This window comes from Macaca thibetana, chromosome 8, assembly GCF_024542745.1.
Source record: "Macaca thibetana thibetana isolate TM-01 chromosome 8, ASM2454274v1, whole genome shotgun sequence".
NCBI classification, from domain to species: domain Eukaryota; kingdom Metazoa; phylum Chordata; class Mammalia; order Primates; family Cercopithecidae; genus Macaca; species Macaca thibetana.
Window position 1 is genome coordinate 46,894,997 of NC_065585.1, and position 26,626 is coordinate 46,921,622.

The window sequence follows — 26,626 nt, forward strand, 5'->3', positions numbered from 1 at the left end:
CCCAACAGAGACAAATAGCATCCCATCTTATCCCGCATGAGGGTTTCTGGTGTGGACTTATTTTGTTTTCAATAAACTGCCAAAATATCAGATATAGTCACATTCAAATTTAACCACACCATCTGTTTAATGGATTATTATACCATTAAAATTATGTCTATGAAGAATTCTTGATGACATGGCAAATTGTAATGTGTTGACTGAGGAAACTGAGAAAATAAATTTGCCACTAAAGTTTGATCTCAACTGAAGAGAAATAAAAACACCAATATATTAACGGCAATTTTCTTTACAGGATGATATTATTTTATGATCATTTTCTTTCCTGTACTTTTGCTTTTAAAAAACAAACAGCAAATCGTTTTTGTTAAAAATTTACAGCATATATTATGTTGCATATTTTTTTGTATTATTACAATTTTGGATTTTCCCATGCCTATACTCATAGAGAAATGGCCCCATAAGAGGAACAACTCAGAGAGGTTCAGTTTAACCCTGATACCTGAGGTGACAGTAGCAGACCGTGGATCGACTGTATGGGAGAGAGTCCAGTAGTGTCACTAATGGGAAGGAGAACAGCTGCAAGGCTGAGATCCCATACTCTCTCATTTCATTTAATGAGCATTTATTGAACACTGTTTATGTGCTAGATACAGCTACTCACTGGAGCTCTTAGAAGAATAAGAAGACATATCTGAGATTAAAAGGAACTGATGGTCTTTCAGGGGAAGACAGGCATATAAATCTAGGTGTGGTGAAAAAGCTATATACAGGGGTCATCAGAGCATATGGGTGGGGTGATCAGCTCAGCCCAGGGAATCCAGAAGTGACACTTGAGTCTAGAGCTAGTCACAAGGACAGGGGCAGAGCTGGACATGTATAAGCCATTGAACATGAAACTGCACGGTGGATTCTGGGAATTATAATTACTTCAGTAAGGGTGGACTACAGATTATCAAAGAAATAAAGACAAATGTGACCAAAGCATCAGAAGCAAAATCATAGCTCTTTGAGTGTTCAGCTTGGTAGTGTGACCTTTGTCCTGTAGACCAGCCACTTAGGGGTTGAAAGCAGTGTATTTACATCAGATTTGCATTTTAGAGTGATTACTCTGGTGGTGGTATGGGGAAAGGGGAAAAGGGGGAAATGCGAGGTCAGAGAGAAGCTAATGGTCTAAGCCAGAGGAGAAGCTGCCCTGAGCTTGGGACAGGGCTGGTGATCACAGGAATGAAGATTCGGGAACAGACCTAACAGAGAGGGAAATAAGGCTGGTTGCAGTGGCTCACGCCTGTAATCCCAATACTTTGGGAGGTCGAGGCAGGAGGATCACTTGAGCCCAGGAGTTTGATGCCAGCCTGGGCAACATAGTGAGACCCCATTTCTACAAAAAAAAATTTTTAATTGGCTGGGAGGGTGGCGTAAGCCTGTGGATCGTTTGAGCCTAGGAGTGCAATGTTGCAGTGAGTTATGATCTTGCCACTGCACTCCAGCCTGGGCAAAAGAACAAAATCCTGTCTCAAAAAAAAAGAAAAAAATAGAGAGTGGACTACAGACTTTGACCCAGTGACCTGTTGGATGTGGATCGTCAAATAGAAAAGAAATAGGAGAAGTCCTGGGATTCTGGTGTTAGTAAGTAGATACAGGAATTGTCAGAACAGGAATTATGGGAGGAAATGCTGGGAAATCATGAGTTTCAGTTTAGCACATATTTAAAGTTCTTCCTGTCCTTTCTTTCTTTTTTTTTTTTTTTTTTTTTTTTTTTTTTTTTGAGACAGGATCTCCTTCTGTCACTGAGGCTGCAGTGCAGTGGTGCCATCATGGCTCACTACAGCCTCAACCTCCCAGGCTCAAGAAATCCACTCACCTTAGCCTCCCCAGTAGCTGGGACTACAGGCCCATGCCATCATGCCTGGCTAATTTTTTGTATTTTAAGTAGAGATGGGGTGTTTCACTATGTTGCCCTGGCTTATCTTGAACTCCTGGACTCAAGTGATCCTCCCAAAGTGCTGAGCCTTACAGGCGTGAGGCACTGCACCCTGCCCCATCCTTCTTTCTTTCCTTCCTTTCTATCTCTTCCTGTCTTTCTACCCCTTCCTGCTCTGCCTTTCTTCTTTCTTTCCATTCGTTTGTTCTGTCATTTAGTAAACCTTTATTAAGCCCTCACAATATACAAGACACATCCGTTGTAAACCACACCAATTTTCACATATCCTCAGCCACAGGGGGAAGAAAGGCCTTTTTATAGCCACAACTGCTGAATGTCTCTGATCAGGACATAGCTCATCAGGCGTAAGACACAAATTGCTTAACTTCTTTCGAAAGGCATTGCGTAATAGACACTTTTATATTGGAACTACCACTAATGGCCATTTTCTTTCTAGGTAGTGCCATTATTTCTGTTACATTTCTGAAAGACAATTTGAGAGCCTCAGATTTACTAGGTAAGTAATTATTTAATTCATGTAATTGCAGCGTTGCTTGATCAGGAAATAAATAATACTATCCGTAAAAAGTATGTGCAATAAAAACTGGAAACAAATTACTGAAATGGGTGTAAGTCTCATTTAGAGACAAGCATTATTCTGTCTTGGAGCTGCCATCTCTTCTCACATGAAATACTTCCATTTCTATTGTGACCACTGCTAAATGTGATCAATTTTTGCTATAGCAAATTATTAATTAATAATTATAATGAATTATTATAAAATAATTGATAATGGATTATTATATTAATCAATTGAGTGGATTATATTATTATAATGCATTGAATTATAATTTCATGTCATTTTATTATTATAATAACCCATTAAAATACAAATACTTTAGGCACTTTAAATAAAACAATGCCTCCCCTCTTCCAGGGAGATCATATTTTTTTTAAAATTTGAGCTCTAAATGTGACACTAGTGTTGGTATGTTGAGCATTTGTATATTTTATAATGGGTCTTTATAATAATATTAATGTTATAAAATTGTATGAACAAAATAAAATTCAATGAAAACATCTGTGTTACCTAATAGACTACCACACTCCAAAGGATATATTTGTTATGTTGTTACAAGAAAGTATTGCATAAAAATGAAAACCACAAAAAATTTGCTGCACCAACTAACTACAATTTATATTTGGCTTTTCCCAAAAGTAGCACAGAACATTGTTCTTAAATATTTTATTTGGACATATAGTTATTAATGGAAAATGACAGTAGCCTTCTTGGCTGTAAGAAACATTTCTGATGTATGGCAAAGCCATCATTTATGTATTGCATTTTCCAGCTATTGTTGGACATATCATTGGTGAGAAGAATTATAGAGAATCATATTTTCTTCTGTGACACAATCCTGTTTGAATTGCTGCTGACATATGATAATGAATACAAATACTTTAGGCACTTTAAATAAAACAATGCCTCCCCTCTTCCAGGGAGATCATATTTTTTAAAATTTTGAGCTCTAAATGTGACACCAGTGTTGGTATGTTGAGCATTTGTTTTCCCTGATCATGTTTCCCTTGAGCATAATGTCTTGAAAATGTTTTCTCTTTTTCTTTTCCTCCTTGGTTTGATTCTGCTAGCAGAGTTTTTAGTCAACATTGTCAAATTCTTCATGGTTAAATGTTTTTCTAAATGCATTCATATGTGGATTCTATCTCTCCCAACATACTATTTTTCTATACCCTTTTTAATATAATGTGGTTTGTAGAATCATTTGGGGAAGATGTATGGACTCAGAAATAAGAATGGCCAATGCCTGATGCAGTGGCTGATGCCTATAATCCCAGCACTTTGGGAGACCGAGGCAAATGGATTGCTTGAGTCCAGGAGTTCAAGACCAGCTTGGGCAACATGGCAAAACCCCATCTCTACTATATATATCTATATATCTATATATATAGATATAAAATAGCCAGGTGTGGTGGCATGCACCTGTAGTCGCAGCTACTTGGGAGGCTGAGGCAGGAGGATCACCTGAGCCTGGGAGGACAAGGCTGCAGTGAACCAAGATTGCACCACTGCACTCCAGCCTGGGCAACCTGAGTGAGACCCTATCTCAAAAAGAAAAAAAAAATGGTAATGACCATCGATGCTAGAAAGAAACTGCATCAACTAATGAGCAAAATAACCAGCTAACATCACAATGACAGGATCAAATTCACACATAACAATATTAACCTTAAATGTAAAAGGGCTAAATGCACCAATTAAAAGACACAGACTGGCAAATTGGATAAAGAATCAAGACCCATCAGTGTACTGTATTCAGGAGACCCATCTCACATGCAGAGACACACATAGGCTCAAAATAAACGGTTGGAGAAAGATCTACCAAGAAAATGGAAAACAAAAAAAGGCAGGGGTTGCAATCCTAGTCTCTAATAAAACAGACTCTAAATGAACAAAGATCAAAAGAGACAAAGAAGGCCATGGTAAAGGGTAAAGGGATCAATTCAACAAGAAGAGCTAACTATCCTAAATATATATGCACCCAATACAGGAGCACCCAGATTCATAAAGCAAGTCCTTAGAGACCTACAAAGAGACTTAGACTCCCAAACAGTAATAATGGGAGACTTTAGCACCCCACTGTCAACATTAGACAGATAAATGAGACAGAAAGTTAACAAGGATATCCAGGACTTGAACTCAGCTCTGCACCAAGCAGACCTAATAGACATCTACAGAATTCTCCACCCCAAATCAACAGAATATATATTCTTCTCAGCACCACATAGCACTTATACCAAAATTGACCACATAGTTAGAAGTAAAGCACCCTCAGCAAATGTAAAAGAACAGAAATTATAACAAAGTGTCTCTCAGACCACAGCGCAATCAAACTAGAACTCAGGATTAAGAAATTCACTCAAAACCACTCAACTACATGGAAAATGAACAGCCTGCTCCTGAATGACTACTGGGTACATAACGAAATGAAGGCAGAAATAAAGATGTTCTTTGAAACCAATGAGAACAAAGATACAACATACCAGAATCTCTGGGATACATTTAAAGCAGTGTGGAGAGGGAAATTTATAGCACTAAATGCCCACGAGAGAAAGCAGGAAAGATCTAAAACTGACACCCTAACATCACAATTAAAAGAACTAGAGAAGTAAGAGCAAACACATTCAAAATCTAGCAGAAGGCAAGAAATAACTAAAATCAGAGCAGAACTGAAGGAGATAGAGACATAAAAAACCCTTCAAGAATCAATGAATCCAGGAGCTGGTTTTTTGAAAAGATCAACAAAATTGATAGACCACTAGCAAGACTAATAAAGAAGAAGAATCAAATAGACACAATAAAAAATGATAAAGGGGATATCACCACCGACCCCACAGAAATACAAACTACCATCAGAGAATACTATAAACATACTATAAACACCTCTACGCAAAGAAACTAGAAAACCTAGAGGAAATGGATAAATTCCTGGACACATACACTCTCCCAAGACTAAACCAGGAAGAAGTTGAATCCCTGAATAGACCAATAACAGGCTCTGAAATTGAGGCAATAATTAACAGCCTACCAACCAAAAAAAGTCCAGGACCAGACGGATTCACAGCCGAATTCTACAGAGGTACAAGGAGGAGCTGGTACCATTCCTTCTGAAACTATTCCAATCAACAGAAAAAGAGGGAATCCTCCCTAACTCATTTTATGAGGCCAGCATCATCCTGATACCAAAGCCTGGCAGAGATACAACAAAAAAAGAGAATTTGAGACCAATATCCTTGATGAACATTGAAGGAAAAATCCTCAATAAAATACTGGCAAACTGAATCCAGCAGCACATCAAAAAGCTTATCCACCATGATCAAGTGGGCTTCATCCCTGGGATGCAAGGCTGGTTCAACATACGCAAATCAATAAATGTAATCCAGCATATGAACAGAACCAAAGACAAAAACCACGTGATTATCTCAATAGATGCAGAAAATGCCTCTGACAAAATTCAACAGCCCTTCATGCTAAAAACTCTCAATAAATTCAGTATTGATGGAACGTATCTCAAAATAATAAGAGCTATTTATGACAAACCCATAGCCAATATCATACTGAATGGGCAAAAACTGGAAGCATTCCCTTTGAAAACTGGCACAAGACAAGGATGCCCTCTCTCACCACTCCTATTCAACATAGTGTTGGAAGTTCTGGCCAGGGCAATCAGGCAGGAGAAAGAAATAAAGGGTATTCAATTAGGAAAAGAGGAAGTCAAATTGTCCCTGTTTGCAGATGACATGATTGTATACTTAGAAAACCCCATCATCTCAGCCCAAAATCTCCTTAAGCTGATAAGCAACTTCAGCAAAGTCTCAGGATACAAAATCAATGTGCAAAAATCACAAGCATTCTTATACACCAATAACAGACAAACAGAGAGTCAAATCATGAGTAAACTCCCATTCACATTGCTCCAAAGAGAATAAAATACCTAGGAATCCAACTTACAAGGGCCTCTTCAAGAAGAACTACAAACCACTGCTCAACGAAATAAAAGAGGATACAAACAAATAAAAGAGCATTCCATGCTCATGGATAGGAAAAATCAATATCGTGAAAATGGCCATACTGCCCAAGGTAATTTATAGATTCAATGCCATCACCATCAAGCTACCATTGACTTTCTTCACAGGATTGGAAAAAATGACTTTAAAGTTCATATGGAACCAAAAAAGAGCCCGCATTGCCAAGACAATCCTAAGCCAAAAGAACAAAGCTGGAGGCATCATGCTACCTGACTTCGAACTATACTACAAGGCTACAGTAACCAAAACAGCATGGTACTGGTACCAAAACAGAGATATAGACCAATGGAACAGAACAGAGTCCTTAGAAATAATACCACACATCTACAACCATCTGATCTTTGACAAACCTGGCAAAAACAAGAAATGGGGAAAAGATTCCCTATTTAATAAATGGTGCTGGGAAAACTGGGTAGCCATATGTAGAAAGCTGAAACTGGATCCCTTCTTTACACCTTATACAAAAATTAATGGTTTTAGGTCTAACTTAAATGTTAGACCTAAAACCATAAAAACCCTAGAAGAAAACCTAGACAATACCATTCAGGACATAGGCATGGGCAAGGACTTCATGTATAAAGCACCAAAAGCAACGGCAACAAAAGCCAAAATTGACAAATGGGATCTAATTAAACTAAAGAGCTTCTGCACAGCAAAAGAAACTACCATCAGAGTGAACAGGCAACCTACAGAATGGGACAAAATTTTTGCAATCTACTCATCTGATGAAGGGCTAATATCCAGAACCTACAAAGAACTCAATCAAATTTACAAGAAAAAAACAAACAACCCCATCAAAAAGTGGGCAAAGGATATGAACAGACACTTCTCAAAAGAAGACATTTATGCAGCCAACAGACACATGAAAAAATGCTCATCATCACTGGCCATCAGAGAAATGCAAATCAAAACCACAATGAGATACCATCTCACACCAGTTAGAATGGTGATCATTAAAAAGTCAGGAAACAACAGGTGCTGGAGAGGATGTGGAGAAATAGGAACACTTTTACACTGTTGGTGGGACTGTAAACTAGTTCAATCATTGTGGAAGACAGTGTGGCGATTCCTCAAGGATCTAGAACTAGAAATACCATTTGATCCAGCCATCCCATTACTGGATATATACCCAAAGGATTATAAATCATGTGCTATAAAGGCACTTGCACATGTATGTTTATTATGGCACTATTCACAATAGCAAAGACTTGGAACCAACCCAAATATACCTCAGTTATAGACTGGATTAAGAAAATGTGGCACATATACACCATGGACTACTATGCAGCCATACAAAAGGATGAGCTCATGTCCTTTGTAGGGACATGGATGCAGCTGGAAACCATCATTCTCAGCAAACTATCACAAGGACAAAAAACCAAACACCACATGTTCTCACTTATAGGTGGTAATTGAATAATGAGAACACTTGGACACAGGAAGGGGAATATCACACACCAGGGCCTGTTGTGGGGTGGGGGAAGGAGGGAGGGATAGCATTAGGAGGTATACCTAATGTAAATGACGAGTTAATGGGTGCAGCACACCAACATGGCACATGTATACATATGTAACAAACCTGCACGTTGTGCACATGTACCCTAGAACTTAAAGTATAATAAAAAAAAAAAAAAAGAAAAAGGGTGAAAAAAAATTACCAATACCTGAGTTTTATAAGCTAAAAATTAGTTCCTAGATACATTATTTTTCTCATTTATCAAGTGACTTAAGGGAACTTTCAATCCTTTTATCTAATATCTGTCATCTTTTATAGTTAATGGTTGAATAATGATGAAATTAACCTAAGGTATTTAATGACAGAATGCAGATATAAAGGGGGATTTGCAAACTAATCTTGAATATTAGTGATAAAAAGATGATTAAGACAGAATTCCTGTCCTCAAATAATTTATAGGCCATGATAAAATATATTCATAAATAAGTTTTTTTTAAGTAGAAAAGGATATGTGCCATAATGCCATGAGTCTTTAGTTTAGAAGTGTTTCTGAATCAGCATTGCTGAGATTTTGGGCCAGATCATTCTTCATTGTAGGGGCTGCCCTGTGCACTGTAAGATCTTTAAGATCCCTCCTGACCTTTACCCACTAGATCCCTCTAACATCCTCCCACTCAGTTATGATAACCAAAAATGTCTCCAAACATTCCAAAATGTCCCCTAGGGGACAAAACACTCAGGTTTAGCTCTGTTCTTCTCTAGCTGAGAAGATCAGAGAGAATTTTTTACAGCAGAGATAACATTTGAATTGGTTCTGACAGCTGGGCAGGACAGGCATAGGCTACATCCAATAATTTGAAGGAGGCCATACAGAGGGAATAACATGAGAAATGTTAACAAAGGTACGAAAAGGTAAAGTAAATTTCTATTTCATACTCCACCATAACTCCTGCCTGTAAGGCTTAGGAAAAAAGTAAATGCAAGTTGTAACTATGGAAAGGAAGAAATAAAAATATCAATATGTACAGTTTATTTTATTATATACTTAGAGAACGCATTATCAACTAAACAATAAACCAGCTCTCAACATTAAAGGATCTAAATTAAACTGACTCTCATAACTTCAGATCTGGATTCAACTCTGGCTATCAACTGTATGGGCAACCTAGTATTACTTAACTTCTCTAAGCCTCACTTTTCTGACAAATATATAAGATAGTTTTGAAGATCAAATTAATTAATTCATATATAAGTACTTTGAAAAATGCAAAGCTTTGTCAATATAATTGTCATAATTTCTATTACCACTTTCATTGCTGAGAGATTCCTAAGAGGTAATACTAAAAATGCAATATAAGGAAGGGGAAATACACACACACACACACACACACACACACACACACACACACACATCAAGAAAACAAACTAACAAAATAAAACTTTTAAGTAATTATTTTGGATTCTTTGCTAATTCCTCACCTTTTTTTTTTTTCTTTTGAGATAGAGTCTTGCTCTTTTGCCCAGGCTGGTGTGTAGTGGCGTGATCTCAGCTTACTGCAACCTCCACCTCCTGGGTTTAAGCAATTCTCCTGCCTCAGACTCCCAAGTAGCTGGGATTACAGGCACGTGCCACTATGCTCGACTAATTTTTGTATTTTTAGTAGAGACAGGGTTTCACCATGTTATCCAGGCTTGTCTCAAACTCCTGACCTCATGATCCACACACCTCTGCCTCCCAAAGTGCTGGGATTACAGGTGTGAGCTATCGCACCTGGCCTACCTCCTCATCTTTTAAAAGCAGCTAACATTTATTAAACATTTACTCTTGCCAAATACTATGTTAAGTGTTTTGCATGGATTATCTCATTTAAATGTAGGAACAATCCATTTACAGAAGCAAAATCTGATACTTAGAAAGGTTAAGTAACCTGCCCAAGGTCATAACTAGTACATGATGGACCAGTATCCTAAAAATGGCAATCTGGTATAGCTATAGTATAAAGTTAGGGTGAGTCTTTAGTATCAGAAAGCTGTTATGTAACCTTATATAACCTTTCTCTTTTTTCTTTTTTAAGGCTACACTGGAGGAACCTTATGTAACCTTTGCAAAGTTACATAAGCTTTTTAAGCTTCAATTTTCTAATCTTTAAAATAAAGATAATATTATATACCTTACAGGATTAAATGAGTTCATATATGTAAAACTCTTACAACAGAGCCTATCACATAATGTGTTCAATAATATTAGCTATAATTGTCATTATTACTACTACCACCACCCCCCACCACTGTACTCTACTAATTAATCAGAGGAAACCTTGATTAGGACATTTTTGCACACTTTAGGAATCCAGGTAATCTTTCCCACAACTCTGATTGGGTGCTTTGTTTTGTTTTTTCCTACCTAACTTAATGCTTTTGGAGTAGGGCCATGTAACTCATAAGTCACATTTATTTCATACCATAGTTAAACATGACCAATTTTTGCCTTTAATCTAGTGTCCTAGGAATGAAAAAAGGGTTGAGTCACCTATTCTATACCCTTGCCTCCAACAAGTGATATCCTAAGATTATCATTATCTGAGATGTAGCAACCCACTTCATACCTACGGAAGTCCAAGGAAGGACTTTTCCCAACCCCTCTCTCAGAAATGTGTCAAGTCACGTGTATTTGCTCTGAGCCTTTGTTGCTGTTGCCTTGAGAAAATGTAGCTTTTCCTGTTAAAAGCAAAAAAAAAAAAAAAAGCGTCTTTTACTTCACAGGGACTAAAACCAAACAGGGAAAAGAGTAGTTAGTGGTGTGTTTTAAAGATTAACATATGAACATGCTAAAAATTAAATTATCAAAATGTGTAAAGGAAAATCATTTATTTTTCCCTGTTTCAAGCAAATGGAAGTTTGTTTTTCATGATGGAACAAATGAAGATTTGGGGACCATGTGGAAACAAGCTGAACTAATTTATTGCCAAATGTTACTCTGTGACTATGAAGCTTTTCACCACTAGTCTCAAAAAATGACCTCATACGGCTATGTCTGAAAGCAATCGCCAAGTATTATTAAGTCAATGACAGGTTTTGGACTGTGCTCTGATTCTTAGTGGATTAATTATTTTAATGATTATTTTTCCTTTAAAAAGTAAAAGCACCAGATTTCTCTCCCCTTCAATCAGCTCAAAACTATAGAATTTTCTTCTCTCTTCTCCCTTAGACATCAAAAGCACCAAATCATCTGTGAGATCCTAGTTGATGTAAGACCAGATAGAGTCATCATAGAAACAAAAATGACAGTCAACTCATCAGCAATTTCCAGAGACAAGCAATTTGATTATTTCGGGTCACCTAGAAAAGGTTTCCCTAAATAGAATATCACGAGATTAATAGTGAGAGGAGAGCTATTTCCTTCCTTCCATTTCCCACACCAGAAGTCAGCTTGATTTGGAGCCAATATCTAGAACACTAAACTAGCTAAATGCCCCATTGTCTCTGGTTGAGAAGACAGATTGACTGTTATGGTTGCAGAGCTGCCTCAAGAATGGGAGCCTTTCTGATGGACTACTTGAATTCACCACATCACTGAGATTTTCAATCGAGGGCTTCTTCAAGGTTTTGCTACCATAAGCCTGAGGAATCCAGAGAGATTGTACTTATGGGAGGGTATTCCCAAATGGTTTGATGTTAAGGAGTCCAATTTATTCTTTGACTCCTGTTATCCCACAAAAGCAATAACTGGACTCCCACTGACCAGGAGACATATTGCAGGGACCAAAGGAATTAGACTGCAATCTTGGTTGCAGTCAGGTTAGCTGAATAAGAAAAACTCTTAAGGCTCCTAAAAGTCAGGTCAGACCAGATTCCAGAAGTCAGCAAATGGGCAGTTAATATTAAGTAGCATCCAGCTGGAGAGTGGACAAAATTCAAGAAGATTTCAGGTTTTAGTTCAGGGAAAGAGGAGCTTGGGAACCGGGATATCTGTTGTGGAAGAACTGTGCAAGTAGATCTTAGATTCCAAAACTTGCACAGGTGAGGGACTCCACAGGTTAGAGGTGCCAGTGAACAGAAGCTTCAGAAGGAGCCTGATTCTGGGGTGCTTTCCTCCAACCACATTCTTGGTGCACAGGTATCTATAGAAGACTTTTGCAGCAGAACACTAGTAGCCTCCTGAAACAAAGGCATGCTCACAGCTGGATCCAGTTAAATGTCAAGTATTTCCCAAAATATAAAATATTCCCCCAAAACACTACTTCAGTGCAATATAAATGGTCAAATATGTTTAGAAAATATGACAACCATATCCTCCTCTGGGAGATTTACAGTGAATGCTAATACATTAGGATGGGAGAGGTTTTCCAGTAAAAGAATGATTTAAGTTTGTTTAATTCACCTCTTCTCAAATACATTTGCCTTGGGACCTTTTTTGGTGGAGCATCTGTCTTACAAAACTGGTTCCAGGGAATACCAGTTTGGGAATACTCTTCTAAAGGAAATTTAGGGCCAGAAAAATTACCTGAGACCAGTCAAGGACCCCAGGGACCTTTGCCGGGAACAATCAATTTCTTTTATCCCCAGTAAGGATGCTGCATACGGCCTCAGGTTGTGCTCTGTACAGCTCCTAGGGGTGCCACTCATACAGACTTCAATGTAAATGACAGCCCTGAGCTGTCCATTCAGTGGCCTTGATTCTTAAGGCAAATAAGAGGCAGTGGAGTATAATAGTTAAGAAAATAGACCACCTAGGTTCCAATCCCAGCTCTCCTCTTCTTAGCTGGAAAATCCCAAGCAAAATAACTATTTCTTCTGTGGCTCAATTTCCTCTTTTGTCAAATGTAGATGGTAACAGTTTAAGAGTATACATTATATAGTATTCATATTATATGTCATATACTATACAACTTACGTATAGTAAAAGTTGTAATAGTATAATAACACAAAGGTAAATCATTTTCACAGATTTGTTGGAAGCATTAAATTAGTTATGTATAAAGCATTTAGAACTGTGCTTACAAGTATTAGTTATTACTATTATAGTTATCATTATCATCACATTTTAGCATGATGCTGATTATACCATAACGCTCATGTCAGCCATACACATCTATGAACTCAATAATTTTAAGAACAACACCTAAAAATAATTATTACTGGCTGGGCATAGTGGCTCACACATGTAATTCCAGCACTTTAGGAGGCCAAGGTGGGAGGATCACTTGAGACCAGGAGTTCGAGACCAGCCTGGGCAAAATGGCCAGACCCTATCTCTACAAAACTTAAAATTAAAAAAGTAGCCAGTCATGGTGGCACATGCCTGTAGTTCCAGCTACTCAGGAGGCCAAGATGAAAGGATCACTCAAGCCCAGAAATTCGAGGCTGCCGTGAGCTACGATTGCATCACTGTACTCCGGCATGGGCAACAGAGTGAGACTGTATCTCTATTTAAAACAAAAAAGATTACGTTCCCTTGGCATATGCCCTCCCAGTATAACTAGTGTATCTATTATAAAAGGCAGGGATTTGCTTGTTTACCTGTTTTGCACAAATATCAAGTTTATAGGGAGAGGTTTTATTTAATATTTGTACATGTTATCAAGCTAAATCTAAGATTCCCAGCAGACCATTATAGACTTCTAAGTGACTTGAGTTGTATTTGATGAGAAAAATGTATTTGCTGCAGGTTTGGGCATGAGGACAGAGGATGGCATCCCATGCCTGTATTGTGGGTAGCATCTAGCATCTAGACATTGCCTCTTACCTGCAGCTTACCCACAGCTGTCTGGCTGCTGTTTTATGTCCCCTCCAATATCCAGATCTTGGAACTCTATGCACCAGTTTCCTGAGGCTAGCTGTGGGTAGCAAACATAGGACTGCTATTTTTTCCTTCTTCTTTGTTATGTCTATTAGTTATGCCATGTCCTTCTTTCTGTTTTCTTTGAAAACCAACAGCGAGAAGTCTTTGCTAGGCATTCAGAAAACACCAGCCAATTCCTTCCTGCTCATTCCTTCCATTATCAAATTGGGTTATCTCCTTAGAGACAGCCCCAGTGATGGTCCCTGATCATCCCAAGGTTATAATATTAGAGATACAATTTTGGACTAATTTTTAAGCTTAACTCAAATGGCCATTGGCTCATGGCAGGCAGTCAGCATCCTGAGATGGATCTATCCAGGATCCGCTGTCACATCAGGCCTCTCAGTGGGCTTTGAAGCATATTCAGTTCCCTAGACTGGCCTCTTGCAGAGCCAAATTCCTGGGATTTTGCAAGTATGATGACATAATTTGTACCTAGAGATGAGGAAACTGAGTCACAATGGAGTAAATAACTTGCCTAAGCTCTTCCAGGTAGCAAGTAGCAGTGAAATGTGAATTTTGTGAGGGCAGTTTCAGCTTGGATTAGACTCCTGGGATCCAAGTCTTGACCTAAAATGTAACATTTCCCTGGGTGAGGAACATGTTGGTGATACCCTGCTTCCTTTTGGATCTTATATGTCCAGACAAAGGAGATGGAGCAAGATGGCTGAATAGAAGCCTCTACCAATCGTCCTGCCTGTAGGAACACCAAATTTTACAACTATCTAAACACAAAAAAGCACCTTCATAAGAACCAAAACTCAGGTGAGCAATCACAGTACCTGGTGTTAACTTCATATTGCTGAAAGAGGCACTGAAGAGGGTAGGAAGGACAGTCTCGAATCACCAACACCACCTCTCCCACATCCGCCAGCAGTGGCCAAGTGGCACAGAGAATCTGCGCACTTGGAGAAGAAGAGCACAGTGATTATGGGACTTCGCGCTGGAACTCAATGCTGCCAACACTGGCTAGAGCTCAGCTGATGGCCACAGAGGGAGCATTTAGACCAGCTCTATCCAGAGAGGAATCAACCACTCCAGAGGTGTGAACTTGAGTTTTGGCAAGCCTTGCCACCGCAGGCTAACATTTCTCTGGGGTCCTAAATAAACTTGAAAGGCTGCATGGCCACAAGAACTGCAACTCCTAGGCAAGTCCTGGTGCTGTGCTAGGATTAGAACCAGTGGACTCAAGGGGCATATGATCCAGTGAGACAACAGCTGGGAAGCCAAGGGAGTGCAGACGCCACTCCTCCCCCAGCCCCAGGCAGCACAGCTCATAGCTCTGGGAGAGCCTCCTTTCTTCCACTTGAGGAGAGGAGAGAGAATAAAGAGGACTTTGTCTTGCAACTTGGACACCAGCTCAGCCACAGTAGGATAGGGCATCAGGCAAAGTCCTGAGGCCCCCATTCCAGGCTCTAGCTCCTGGATGACATTTCTTGACACACGACACACCCTGGGCCAGAAAAGAAGCCACTGCCTTGAAGGGAAGGACCTAGTCCTGGCAGGATTCATCACCTGCTGACTAAAGAGTATTTGGGCCCTGAATAATCAGCAGTGGCAGCCAGACAGTACTCACCGTGAGCCTTGGGTGAGACTCAGAGATGTATTAGTTTCAGGTGTGGCCCAGCATATTCACAGCTGTGGTGGCTGTGGGGAAGGACTCCTTCTGCTTAAGAAAAGGAGATGAACAAATAAAAAGGATTTTGTCTTGCAGCTTAAGTACCAGCTTGGCCGCAGCGGGGTAGGGTACCAAGAGGGTTCTTGGGGTCCCTGATTCCAGGTCTTGGCTCTTGGATGGCATTTCTAGACCTACCCTGAACCACAGGAGAGCCCACTTCCCTGAAGGGTAGTGCCGGGCCTGGCAGCATTCACCATAAGATGACTGAAGAGCCTTTGGGCCTTATGTGACTATTGGCAGTACCCTGGCAGTACCTGAGGGTGGCGGACAGAGGAAAGACTCCTCTGCCTGGGGAAAGGGGAGGGACAAGCAGAAAGGACTTTGTCTTGTGGTTTTGGTGTCGACCTAGCTGCAGTAGAATAGAACACCAGGTAAATTTCTAAGGTTTCTGACTCCAGGCCTGGCTCCTGGACAGCATCTCCAGACCCACCCGGGGCCTAGAGGAACTTGTCACCCTGAAGGGAAGGATACAAGCCTGGCTGGCTTTGCCACCTGCTGATTGTAGAGCCCTAGGCCCTTGAGCGAACATAGGTGGTAGCCAGGCAGTGGATAGAGCAGGCCTTGAGCAAGATCCAATGCTGTGCTGGCTTCAGGTCTGACCTAGGCAGTCCCAGTGGGAGTGGCCGCAGGGGTGCTTATGTCATTCCACCCCTCGCCCCCAGCTCCAGGCAGTTCAGGACACAGACACACACACACACACACACACACACACACACACACAGAGAGAGATTGTTTGGGAGAAAGTAAGAGAAGAGAACAAGAGTCTCCTCCTGTTAATCCAGATAATTCATCCAGATCTTATGCAAGACCACCAATATGGTACCTCTACAAATATGCAAGAACTACAACATTACTAGGCTTGGAGTGCCCCCTAATGTAGATATGGCCACAGTGACCAAAAACTTAGATCACAACACCCAAGTTCATTAAAATACCCAAAAAGCCTTCCAAAGAAGGAGGGTACAGACATGCCCTGACTGCAAAGACTATAATAAATATCTAATTCCTCAATGCCCAGACACTGACAAACATTCACAAGCATCAGGACCATTCAGGAAAACATGACCTCACCAAACAAACTAAATAAGGCACTAGGGGCCAATCCTGGAGAGGCAGGGTTATGTAATCTTTCAGACAGAGAATTCAAATAGCTGTTTTGAGGAAATTCAAATAAATTCAAGATAACGCAGACAAGGAATTCAGAATCCTATCAGATAATTTTAACAAAGAAATTTTTAAAATTCAAAAGAATCAAGCAGATATTCTGGAGTTGAAAAATGCAACTGACATACCAAAGAATGCATCAGAGTCTCTTAACAGCAGAAATGATCGAGGAGAAGAATTAGTGAGCTTGAAAACAGGCTATTTGAAAATACAGTCAGAGGAGACAAAAAAAAAAAAAGAATAAAAAGGAACGGAACACACTTACAAGGTCTAGAAAACAGCCTCAAAAGAACAAATCTAAGACTTATTGGCCTTAAAGAGGAGGTAGAGGAAGAGAGGATTAGAAAGTTTATACAAAGGGATAATAATAGAGAACTTCTCAAACCTAGAGAAAGACATCAATATTCACATACAAGAAGGTTATAGAACACTGAGCAGATTTAACCCAAAGAAGACTACCCCAAGGCATTTAATCGTCACACTCCCAAAGGTCAAGGATAAAGAATCCTAAAAGCAACAAGAGAAAAGAAACAAATAACATACAAGAGAGCTCTGAGACTTCTGGCAGCAGACTTTTCAGAGGATCTTACATGTCCAGATTACTCCTTTCGGCAAACGGGCCAGCAGAAGGTAAACTGACAAGTTTCCTAAGTCAGAAATCTGTGTCTTTCAAAAGAAGGAATGTATGTAGCTTTACTGAAATAAAAATAACAGGAACTGATATCTCATATCACTTTTAGAAAAACGTAGAATATAAATAAATTTAAAAGGAATTTATTTAAGGAAGTACAAATGACTAACATGAAAAATGTGCATATAACTCATAAAGGGGACAGTAAATCACATAAATATAAATGATGCCAAATAAACCAGCATACAACTGGTGGCAGCTATCCAGAACTGCCTTTGTAATTATTGCAGATAGCTGAAATAAAAATTATTAAGAAGAAAGAATGTGTGACCTGCTGAACTGCCATAAAGTTACTTAGCAGATGCACAGTGATGTGAGGCCCAAATGAAATAATATATGTGAAAGGGACTTAGAAAGTACAATTGCAGCCGGGCATGGTGGCTCACTCCTGTAATCCCAGAACTTTGGGAGGCGGAGGCGGTCAGATCACCTGGGGTCAAGAGTTCGAGACCACCCAGGCCACCATGGTGAATCCCCGTCTCTACTAAAAATACAAAAATTAGCTGGGCATGGTGGCACATGCTTGTAGTCCCAGCTACTCGGGAGGCTGAGATAGGAGAATCACTTGAACCCAGGAGACAGAGGTTGCAGTAAGCTGAGATCACACCACTGCACTCCAGCCTGGGCAACATAGCAAGACTCTGTTTCAAAAAAAAAAGAAGAAAGAAAGAGAGAAGGAAAGAAGGAAGGAAGGAAGGAAGGAAGGAAGGAAGGAAGGAAGGAGAGAAAGAAAGAATAACTGTAAAAGCATCAGCCATTTTATATTTTTTAAAAGTTTTGAAATGCAATGAAATATACCCCATAAATATATACACCTCCTATGTACCCACAAAAATTAAAAATGTTTAAAAAGAAATGCAATGAAGATATACATTGATAGGAACAGTCATGGAAGGCAAATGCAGACGTGGATGTGAAGTAGGGAGGGATATGTCAGGATGTGAAACAGGGACAATATTGGAAAGTTATTCAGTAAGCAATACTACCTCCGCGAGATAGAATACCAGTAGACTTAAAAAGAATGAAGCCACCCTGCATATACTGATGTGAAGTGTCCTCCAAAATGTTCTGAGTAGAAAAAAAAAAGCAAGATACAGAAAAGCTTATATAATATGCAATTATTTATGTAAAAAAAAAAAAAACCTCATGCACACTTATACACACATGCATAAAACATCTCTGAAAAGAAAACCCCAGGAACTGGTGGTGGTAGTGACTTTGAGGAGGAAAACTAGTGAACCATCAGGGTGTATGAGATTTAACTTTTCACCAGTCCGCCTTGTGTATTGTTGGAATTTTGCCATATACATGTGTTGCCTACTCAAAACTAAATTTAAATACAAGAAAGTTAATAGAAACTAGATACTATTAGTAGAGATAAAGAAGTATCTGATGGAGGAACTTAATATAACTAGAAATTTTGATTTCACAAAAGAAACAGAAGTATCTGAGACATTTTAAAGTAGATTAAATGGATTTATGCTACTTTATCATACCAAGTTTAGAAAACAGGTTTTTTTTAATCTCTTCCTCCTAGGGACCTACTTTTGAACAATTATGTAATGTTTTTCCAAAGAAAAGACATGACTGACAAATAATTTTCTCCCAAGTTCTTATATATGGTTTTATCATTTGCTTTTATTACAGTGTTTAATAATGTATATTGTTTTTTGTTTCTAAACTTCTCATTCAAAATAGCTTTAAAGATTGCATATAATCTGTCTTCACAAAGTATTACAGAATAAATCGTTACATTAGAGGAAACTTCCTTGTAGCTTCTACAATACCCTGAATTGCTGTTGTCTAGCTTTTGCGAAAAATCAAATGCTATTTGTTTCCAGGAACTAGAGTTCAAAACCTAAGTCATTTGCATAAGAGGAACAGGAAATTGGTGCCTTCAAATTGTGAGACTTTGTAGACAAACCAAATTGTTTCAGGTTGGAGTCAATGTTGGTTATAAATTATATTCACAATAGCACTGACCTCAGAGATGAAACAAGTTGAATTATGTTTTCAAGTGTGCTATCTAAAATATGCTACTTATATCAGGGTTTTTTTCAGACTGCTAATTATATATAAATAAGCACTTTTCAACATTATTTGGAAGGGCAAGTCCTCCCTTCACCCCTTCTTCGGTGGCCTCACCCCCAACCCCCCTACACACATTCCCTTCTGTCATTTTAAGTAATGCTAAACCGATGGCAGTAACACACTCCTTACATAGGTTTATGACGTGGTTTCTATTTTATTTTATTTTATTTTATTTTATTAAGCTAACCTTGGAATTCTATATTCTAGACTGGATTAATTAAACTCCTATAGCAAAGCCAGTGTTCACCTTCGTTATTGCTGCTAAAAGGAATCCAATAAATGGCAGTGATTAAAGATGCTCATTACCAGAGTTGCAAATTATTAAATCACCTGAGTGTGTTGAAGGCTCCAGGGATGAGTGAGTGTAGAGCAGCTCATCATGTGATGGGTTTCCCTGTCCTCTGGACTGTGCCATCTAGATCTAGACAGATCTAGACTGTCTAGATCTATCATGCACTTACTGGCCCATGAGGAAACGGTCAGCTTAGGATGTGTTTTCACATCTTCATAGCACATATTCTGATCTTCCCGATCACTGGGGAAAGCGTCCCTGAAGAGGCCGGGAGTCATCCAGAACAACAGAGAAAAATTGGAAGTTATGTCCTACCCCATCCATCCCCCAGCTCTATTCCCCTGTAAAGGGAATGCCTTCAGGTGAATGTGAAAGATATGCAGGGATGGTTTGATGAAACGGAGTATAATAGGGAGGGGCGACTGACACTTTTACAAGTAATGCTCAGTCTCTAGGCAATGTCTGTGTCAACAAAAAGCTTTAGGTTGGTTTCAATTTGGTTTTTCTTTTCAATTTTATTTAAAGGTATGACACTGGCATTTGCAGGAACATATTTACTGGTGAACTTTGCTCCAAATATAACTCAGGCAATCTCAGCAAGAACAGTGCAGTATTATTTTGTCGGATGGCAGTTCCTGATCTATGTGGTAAGAATTCTAAATATTTCACTATCCCCAAATCTGTATTATCCAGACCACTGGTACATGCAGATATTAGAGAACATAACCTTTTCCTCACCAGCACTAATATCTTATTAAAATGTAAATGTATTTGACCAACACCAAAGTATTTGAATTACTAAGTCAGCAATAGAAGCACCCTTAGTTTCCCAGATATCCTTTCCTGGAACAATTTCCACATCAATTAATCCAGCAAGTTCCAAAGCAACATGTTTTAGGACAACTCAGAATAAAACAAAACATTCCCTTCCAAGTTGAAGGGACAATACTTGAGGACACATTTTGCTTTACTGAACTTTATTCAAAATAGGGGTTCTCTTCAAAAAAGTCCTCGTTTTTTATGGTTGCATAGTATTCCATGGTAGATATGTGCCACATTTTCTTAATCCAGTCTATCATTGATGGACATTTGGGTTGGTTCCAAGTCTTTGCTATTGTGAATAGTGCCGCAATAAACATATGTGTGCATGTGTCTTTATAGTAGAATGATTTATAATCCTTTGGGTAAATTTCCAGTAATGGGATTGCTTGGTCAAATAGTATTTCTAGTTCTAGATCCTTGAAGAATCGCCACACTGTCTTCCACAATGGTTGAACTAATTTACACTCCCACCAACAGTGTTCCTATTTTTCCACATCCTCTCCAGCATCTATTGTTTCCTGACTTTTTGATGATCACCATTCTAACTGGCGTGAGATGGTATCTCATTGTGGTTTTGATTTGCATTTCTCTAATGACCAGTGATGATGAGCATAAGGGATAGCGTTAGGAGAAATATGTAATGTAGGTGACGGGTTGATGGGTACAGCAAATCACCATGGCATGTGTATACCCACATAACAAAACTGCACATTTGGCACATGTATCCCAAAACATAAAGTATAATAATTTTTTAAAAAACTTGATAGATGTAGACAAACTGCCCTCCAGAATTTCCATATTCATTTATATTCCCATTAGTACTGTCAACCAATACAAAATATTTAAACTTGTATATTTTTCTCTTTTATTATATTTTAAATTTTACATCTTTAATTTTTCCAGTGAAAAAGATTAAAGTGATCTATTAATTTTTTTTAAGTCCTTGTTGAGATCAATGCTACAGATTATCTGAGAGGAGCACACAACAGTACTACAATACCAACAGATGTGTAAAAGAATCAAATGAGGCTGGGCACAGTGGCTCACACCTTTAATCCCAGCACTTTTGGAGGTCGAGGCGGGCAGATCACTTGAGGTCAGGAGTTCGAAACCAGCCTGGCCAACATGGTGAAACCCCCATCTCTACTAAAAATACAAAAATTAGCCGGGAGTGGTAGTACACACCTGTAAACCCAGCTACTTGGGAGGCTGAGGCAGGAGAATCATTTGAACCTGGGAGGCGGAGGTTGCAGTGAGCCAAGATGGTGCCATTGCACTCCAGCCTGGGCGACAAGAGTGAAACTCTGTCTCAAAAAAATAAAAAGAATGAAGTAGAGAAATATGAAGGCGTTAACTGGGTTATCTCGCTTGATGCAGTGGCTGTATCTGTAGGTATAAAGAGAATATGATCAAAAGGGTTGATATGCAACTTGTCACAGAAGTTGGTACAGATTGGGGAATAATAATATTCTAGGAAGGGTAGGTAATAAAAGAAAGCTGGGATAGTCTAGCTGAGCATTTAACCAAGAACTGGTTTGGTAAAATAGTTGTGAAAACAATAAAAAGAATCAGGCTGGGCATGGTGGCCTACGTCTGTAACCCAACAGTTCGAGAAGCCAAGGTGGGAGAATCGCTTGAGCCCAGGTGTTTGAGACCAGTCTGGCAACATGGCAAGACCTCATCTCTACAAATAATTTTAAAAATTAGCCAGGCAGGGTGGTATGCACCTGCAGTCCCAGCTACTGGGAGTTGAGATGAGAGGATCTTGAGCCCAGGAGGTCAAGGGTGCAGTGAGCCGTGATTGCAGCTGTGCACTCCAGCCTGGGTGACAGAGTGAGACCCTGTCTCAAGACAAAGGAAAAAAAAAAAAGAAAAAGAATCAAAGCACACACTATTAGGATTAGAAGTGACCTCAAAAGCTAACTGGTCTAACCTTCTGCCATTAAAACAGATAAAATAGTATGATCCTACTTTATATGCCTAGTATTGAAAAGTGTGACATTGGCATTTACAGGGATGTGTCTACTGATTAAATTTGCTCTAAGTACATGACTGAAGCAGTTCCTAGTGTGTATGACAAGAATTCTATATATCCTACCATTTCTGATATGTACTCTGACCACTAGAACACAAATATCTACAGATCTTTTCACTTTCATTTCCTTTTCTACTCCTTTCTCTTGCTCTACAAAGATACTTAGGTTTCTCTATTTTAAAAAAATTCTCAAACACTACACACCCTTTTAATAAACTGCCCAATTTCACTCCTGCCATTTACTACCAAGAATGTCTTCAAATAATCTACTCTTGCTGGTCCTGTCCACTTCCTCAGCTCCCACTGACTCTTCACTCATTCCAATCTGTGGATGGGTCTGTGGGTCAAAGGAGGTAGGGGGATATTGCCAGTAGAGGGAACAGCAGACAGATACAATAGCACTGCATTATGTGGCTGGAGGGGGCTCACTGGTCAGATTTGTTTATTAGGAGGAGCTTGTAGCCACAGTGTTGATGATTAACAGAAAGGAGAGGCAGCCTTGTTAAGAGGCTGCTGACACAGTTCAAGCAAGAGATGATGGAAGCCTGAATTAATGCGATGGGAATGGGAATGTAGAAAAGGACCAAGTTCTAGAGGCTTTACATTCCCAACAGGAAGGGGACTAGGAGTGACGAATGAGGGTGTAGGAGAAGTCTGGAAAAGTAAATCCCTCTCCATGAATTGCCAAAGGAATTGCTTTTTGGTCCTGATTCTTCTCGAACCTTATGCAGCATTTACTCCCTGGCCCATTATCTTCTAGAACCTCTCTCCTCCTTGCTTCCTCCACATGTTTTCCCTGTTTCTCTTCTTCCTCTCTGACTAATCCACGCCAGACTCTTGAGCACCTCCTCTTCCTCTGCCTCGCTTCTATTGATGCTGCACACTCTTCCAAGGTCTTCTAAAAGAATCCCATTGCCCACCCACCAGCAACCTTTTTAAAGACGTCTTAATCCAGACCTACCTCTCCTTCCCAGGCACCTCCTGGGCTCCAGATCTATATTCTCATCTGTCCACATATTACTCATCCCTGCCTGGGCATCCCATCGTCTCCTCAATTGTAACATATCAAAAAACAAACTATCTTCTCTCCCAGACTCTCTCTTCTCTTCCATGTCAGCTTCCCATACTGGAAACCTAAACTACACATGACTTCTCCTTCACCCTCATTCCTCACTCCTACCCCTGATCCTTTTGGAAATGTAAAGTCTCTTGAACTTGACCCCTTTTTCACATTTCCATTCCTGTTGCATTAATTCAGGCTTCCACCATCTCTTGTTTGAACTGTGTCAGCAGCCTCTTAACAAGGCTGCCTCCCCTGTTGTTCATCATCAACACTGGTACAAGCTCCTCCTAATAAACAAATCTGACCAGTGAGCCCCCTCCAGCCATATAACGCAGTGCTGTTGTACCTGTCTGCCTCCCCTGCCTCCTTTGACCCACAGCCCCATCTCCTTATGACCCCTGAAAACTTACCCTCATGGGCATGGCTCAGATTGGACCTCTTTATCTATTTACCTGCCTGTCTTATTTCAGAAGACCCTGCACTTCTTCAGGACATGAACTTGTACTGGTTGATCAATGAATCAATCAGGCCATCAGTCACAGTGCCCTGCCTATTTAAATCCCTGATCCTCATATGTTATGGCCCCAAAATCCATTTTCATAGGCCTTATTTCTACCCTAGTGCTGTCACTTCCTAGCTCTTCCCTCACCCCTGCCCTCCTTCAGCCTTTAAGATTGGGCTTCCCAAGTCAGATCGCCTTCCTCGGGTCTGTCATACTTTGTGCCAACCCCTCTGCCCCATTTATCTTCCTACTTCTATGCCGCACTCAGTTCTTTAATTATCACAGCTTTTGTCAGTCAATGATAAGCACTAGATCTCTGTGATTTACTTCTGTCTTTTATACTTTACAGAAAATTTCATGATAATCCAGACTTGAAGCCCTACCAACAAATTATTACTCTTCGCCTGCAGGCAAAATAAATTCTTCATCTAGTTAAGAAAAGGGTCACATAGCCTGAAACCAGAAAATTAATGGCATGAGTTAAATCCTTTGTATATTAAAGATGCATCAAGACTTATTTCCTGGAATAAACAGCATTATTTAATGATGCTGTATCTTGTATTGTTTTAACACCAGAGAAAACATTTGAAGAGATCCAAACTACTTTTTATTAAACTGTATATTTCCACAAAAAGTACTGAGATGAGTTGCAGTTTGCCATTTTTCCAAAATCAACTCTTAAAATAAATTTATTCATCCATTTATTCACTCATCCATTAAGTGGTGATTAGACACCAAGTTTAGAGACAGGAATTCCCGTAGCAGGAATTTTACAGTTCTGGGAGAAACCCATATATCTGAAAAATCATATTAAGATAAAGAAAGTATATTTGAAAGTAAATGCCACAGAGAAAAATGTAAATAATTTCAGGTATTTATAACATAGCATAAAATAAACCTTTAATAAAATTACTTTTGAATAACACTGTTGGCATTAGACCCTAAGGGGAATAGATCTATATTATATTCATTTGTAATTTAATCCATTATATAATTGCATCTCTAAAGACTCTAGAAGTGATGTATTTTATACTAAGATTGTGAGCTGAAATTTGGTTTGAATCTGTTAAACACTTAAGTAATATTTAATCCTCAGATATGGCAAATTCTATGCTTTTCTGCAAGCCCTGACTGCAAAGATAATAATTACAGTAATTAAGACTATTCTTTGACATATCATTCATCTAACTCTATGTATTATACCAAGTATAAATAAGAGCACCTGAATTGGCTTTCAGGACTGATCAAATAACTTCTAAAATATTTATAAGCCTGAATACATTTTATATTTCTCACAAAAGGAATTATAATATTGCAGCACCCACTGGCTCACATCAACCCCTTGTTTTGCGTGTTTGCGTGCCCCAGACAGATGTCTGTTTTTCCTTCAAGGCTTACATTAAATGGAAGCCTCACAGGAACAAGGTTCAGTAGCTTTTCCTCTGATCTGGTACAGAAAAGAAAGGAAGGAAGATTTGAGAAGCCCAGTGTATACCAGCCAGAGAAGAATAAAGTGCCCTCCACTCACTCACTGAAACAGCCTCTCCTAGCCTGTCTGCCGCAGACGGACAATCCCGATCCTTGCCAAAAGACAAAGAGAAGTGGGATTTTCAAGGTCAAACTAGGTGAGGAAAATTCTGCATAACATGGCCTGTCTGAGAAATTCATCATCTCTGTTAGCATGTTAAAAGCCAGAAGTCCTGTAAGAATGAGAAAGGTTTGATTTTGTTCGTCCTACATGCCCCAGGCTACTTCGACCATGAGGCCCTTTTCTTGGAAGGACCTTTTGTTGAGTAATACCTATGAGCAAACGTGTTCTGCAAAAACCACGTTAGAAAATGCAGCCCTAATTCTCAATTACTTCATGTTCTTTGGCAGGCTTGGTCATGGCTATTTTGCTCACCCAGATTTTCCAAAAGACTATTCAAATGGAAACCTCTTTTGTGAACATAAAATCCTTCACAAAATAATCTGCACATTGCTCATTTTCTCTCAGACAAAAAAATTAAACCAGCAGATGCTGGGGCCAAGCCTGTCATTTGGTGTCATTCTGTACCTTAGGGTCAGCCTTTCTGGCACGGCTGCGACAAAACCCACCATCAGGTATTAGAAACCTAAGGGAGAAAACTGTATGTTTTTATAGGATATCAATATCTATGGCATGATGTTATTTGCTTTATTGTCTGAATGCAAATAGCACTTGTGCATCCACACAAGAGTCCACCTCTTTGGTAGCAGCAGCCACTCTCTGAGTGGCTGAGCCCTACGTCTAGCTCAGATTACATTCTGCTCTTTACCTGCACACTGGCCCTATACATGGGACACTGTTATCCTCTGCATTTAATGAATGGGGAAGTTGAGGCTGGGGAAGGCCCAGGAACTTGTTGAAGGTCACATAAGTACTAAGTGATAAAGCCAAAACTCAAAACCAGTTTGTTCACTTCTGGGGTGCACATGC

General features: G+C 39.4%; 2 protein-coding genes across 2 annotated transcripts in view; both read left to right on the top strand.

Annotated features, from left to right (window-relative positions):
• RIDA (reactive intermediate imine deaminase A homolog) overlaps positions 1-26,626 on the top strand; it is a 319,353-nt gene that overhangs the window by 174,224 nt on the left and 118,503 nt on the right. The gene's annotated exons all lie outside the window — the stretch shown is intronic.
• NIPAL2 (NIPA like domain containing 2) overlaps positions 1-26,626 on the top strand; it is a 106,189-nt gene that overhangs the window by 49,760 nt on the left and 29,803 nt on the right. Inside the window, exons 4-5 of the mRNA XM_050801210.1 lie at positions 2,382-2,441; positions 20,272-20,393. Coding sequence (XP_050657167.1) covers positions 2,382-2,441; positions 20,272-20,393 — 182 coding nt within the window. The remainder of the gene's footprint in view (positions 1-2,381; positions 2,442-20,271; positions 20,394-26,626) is intronic.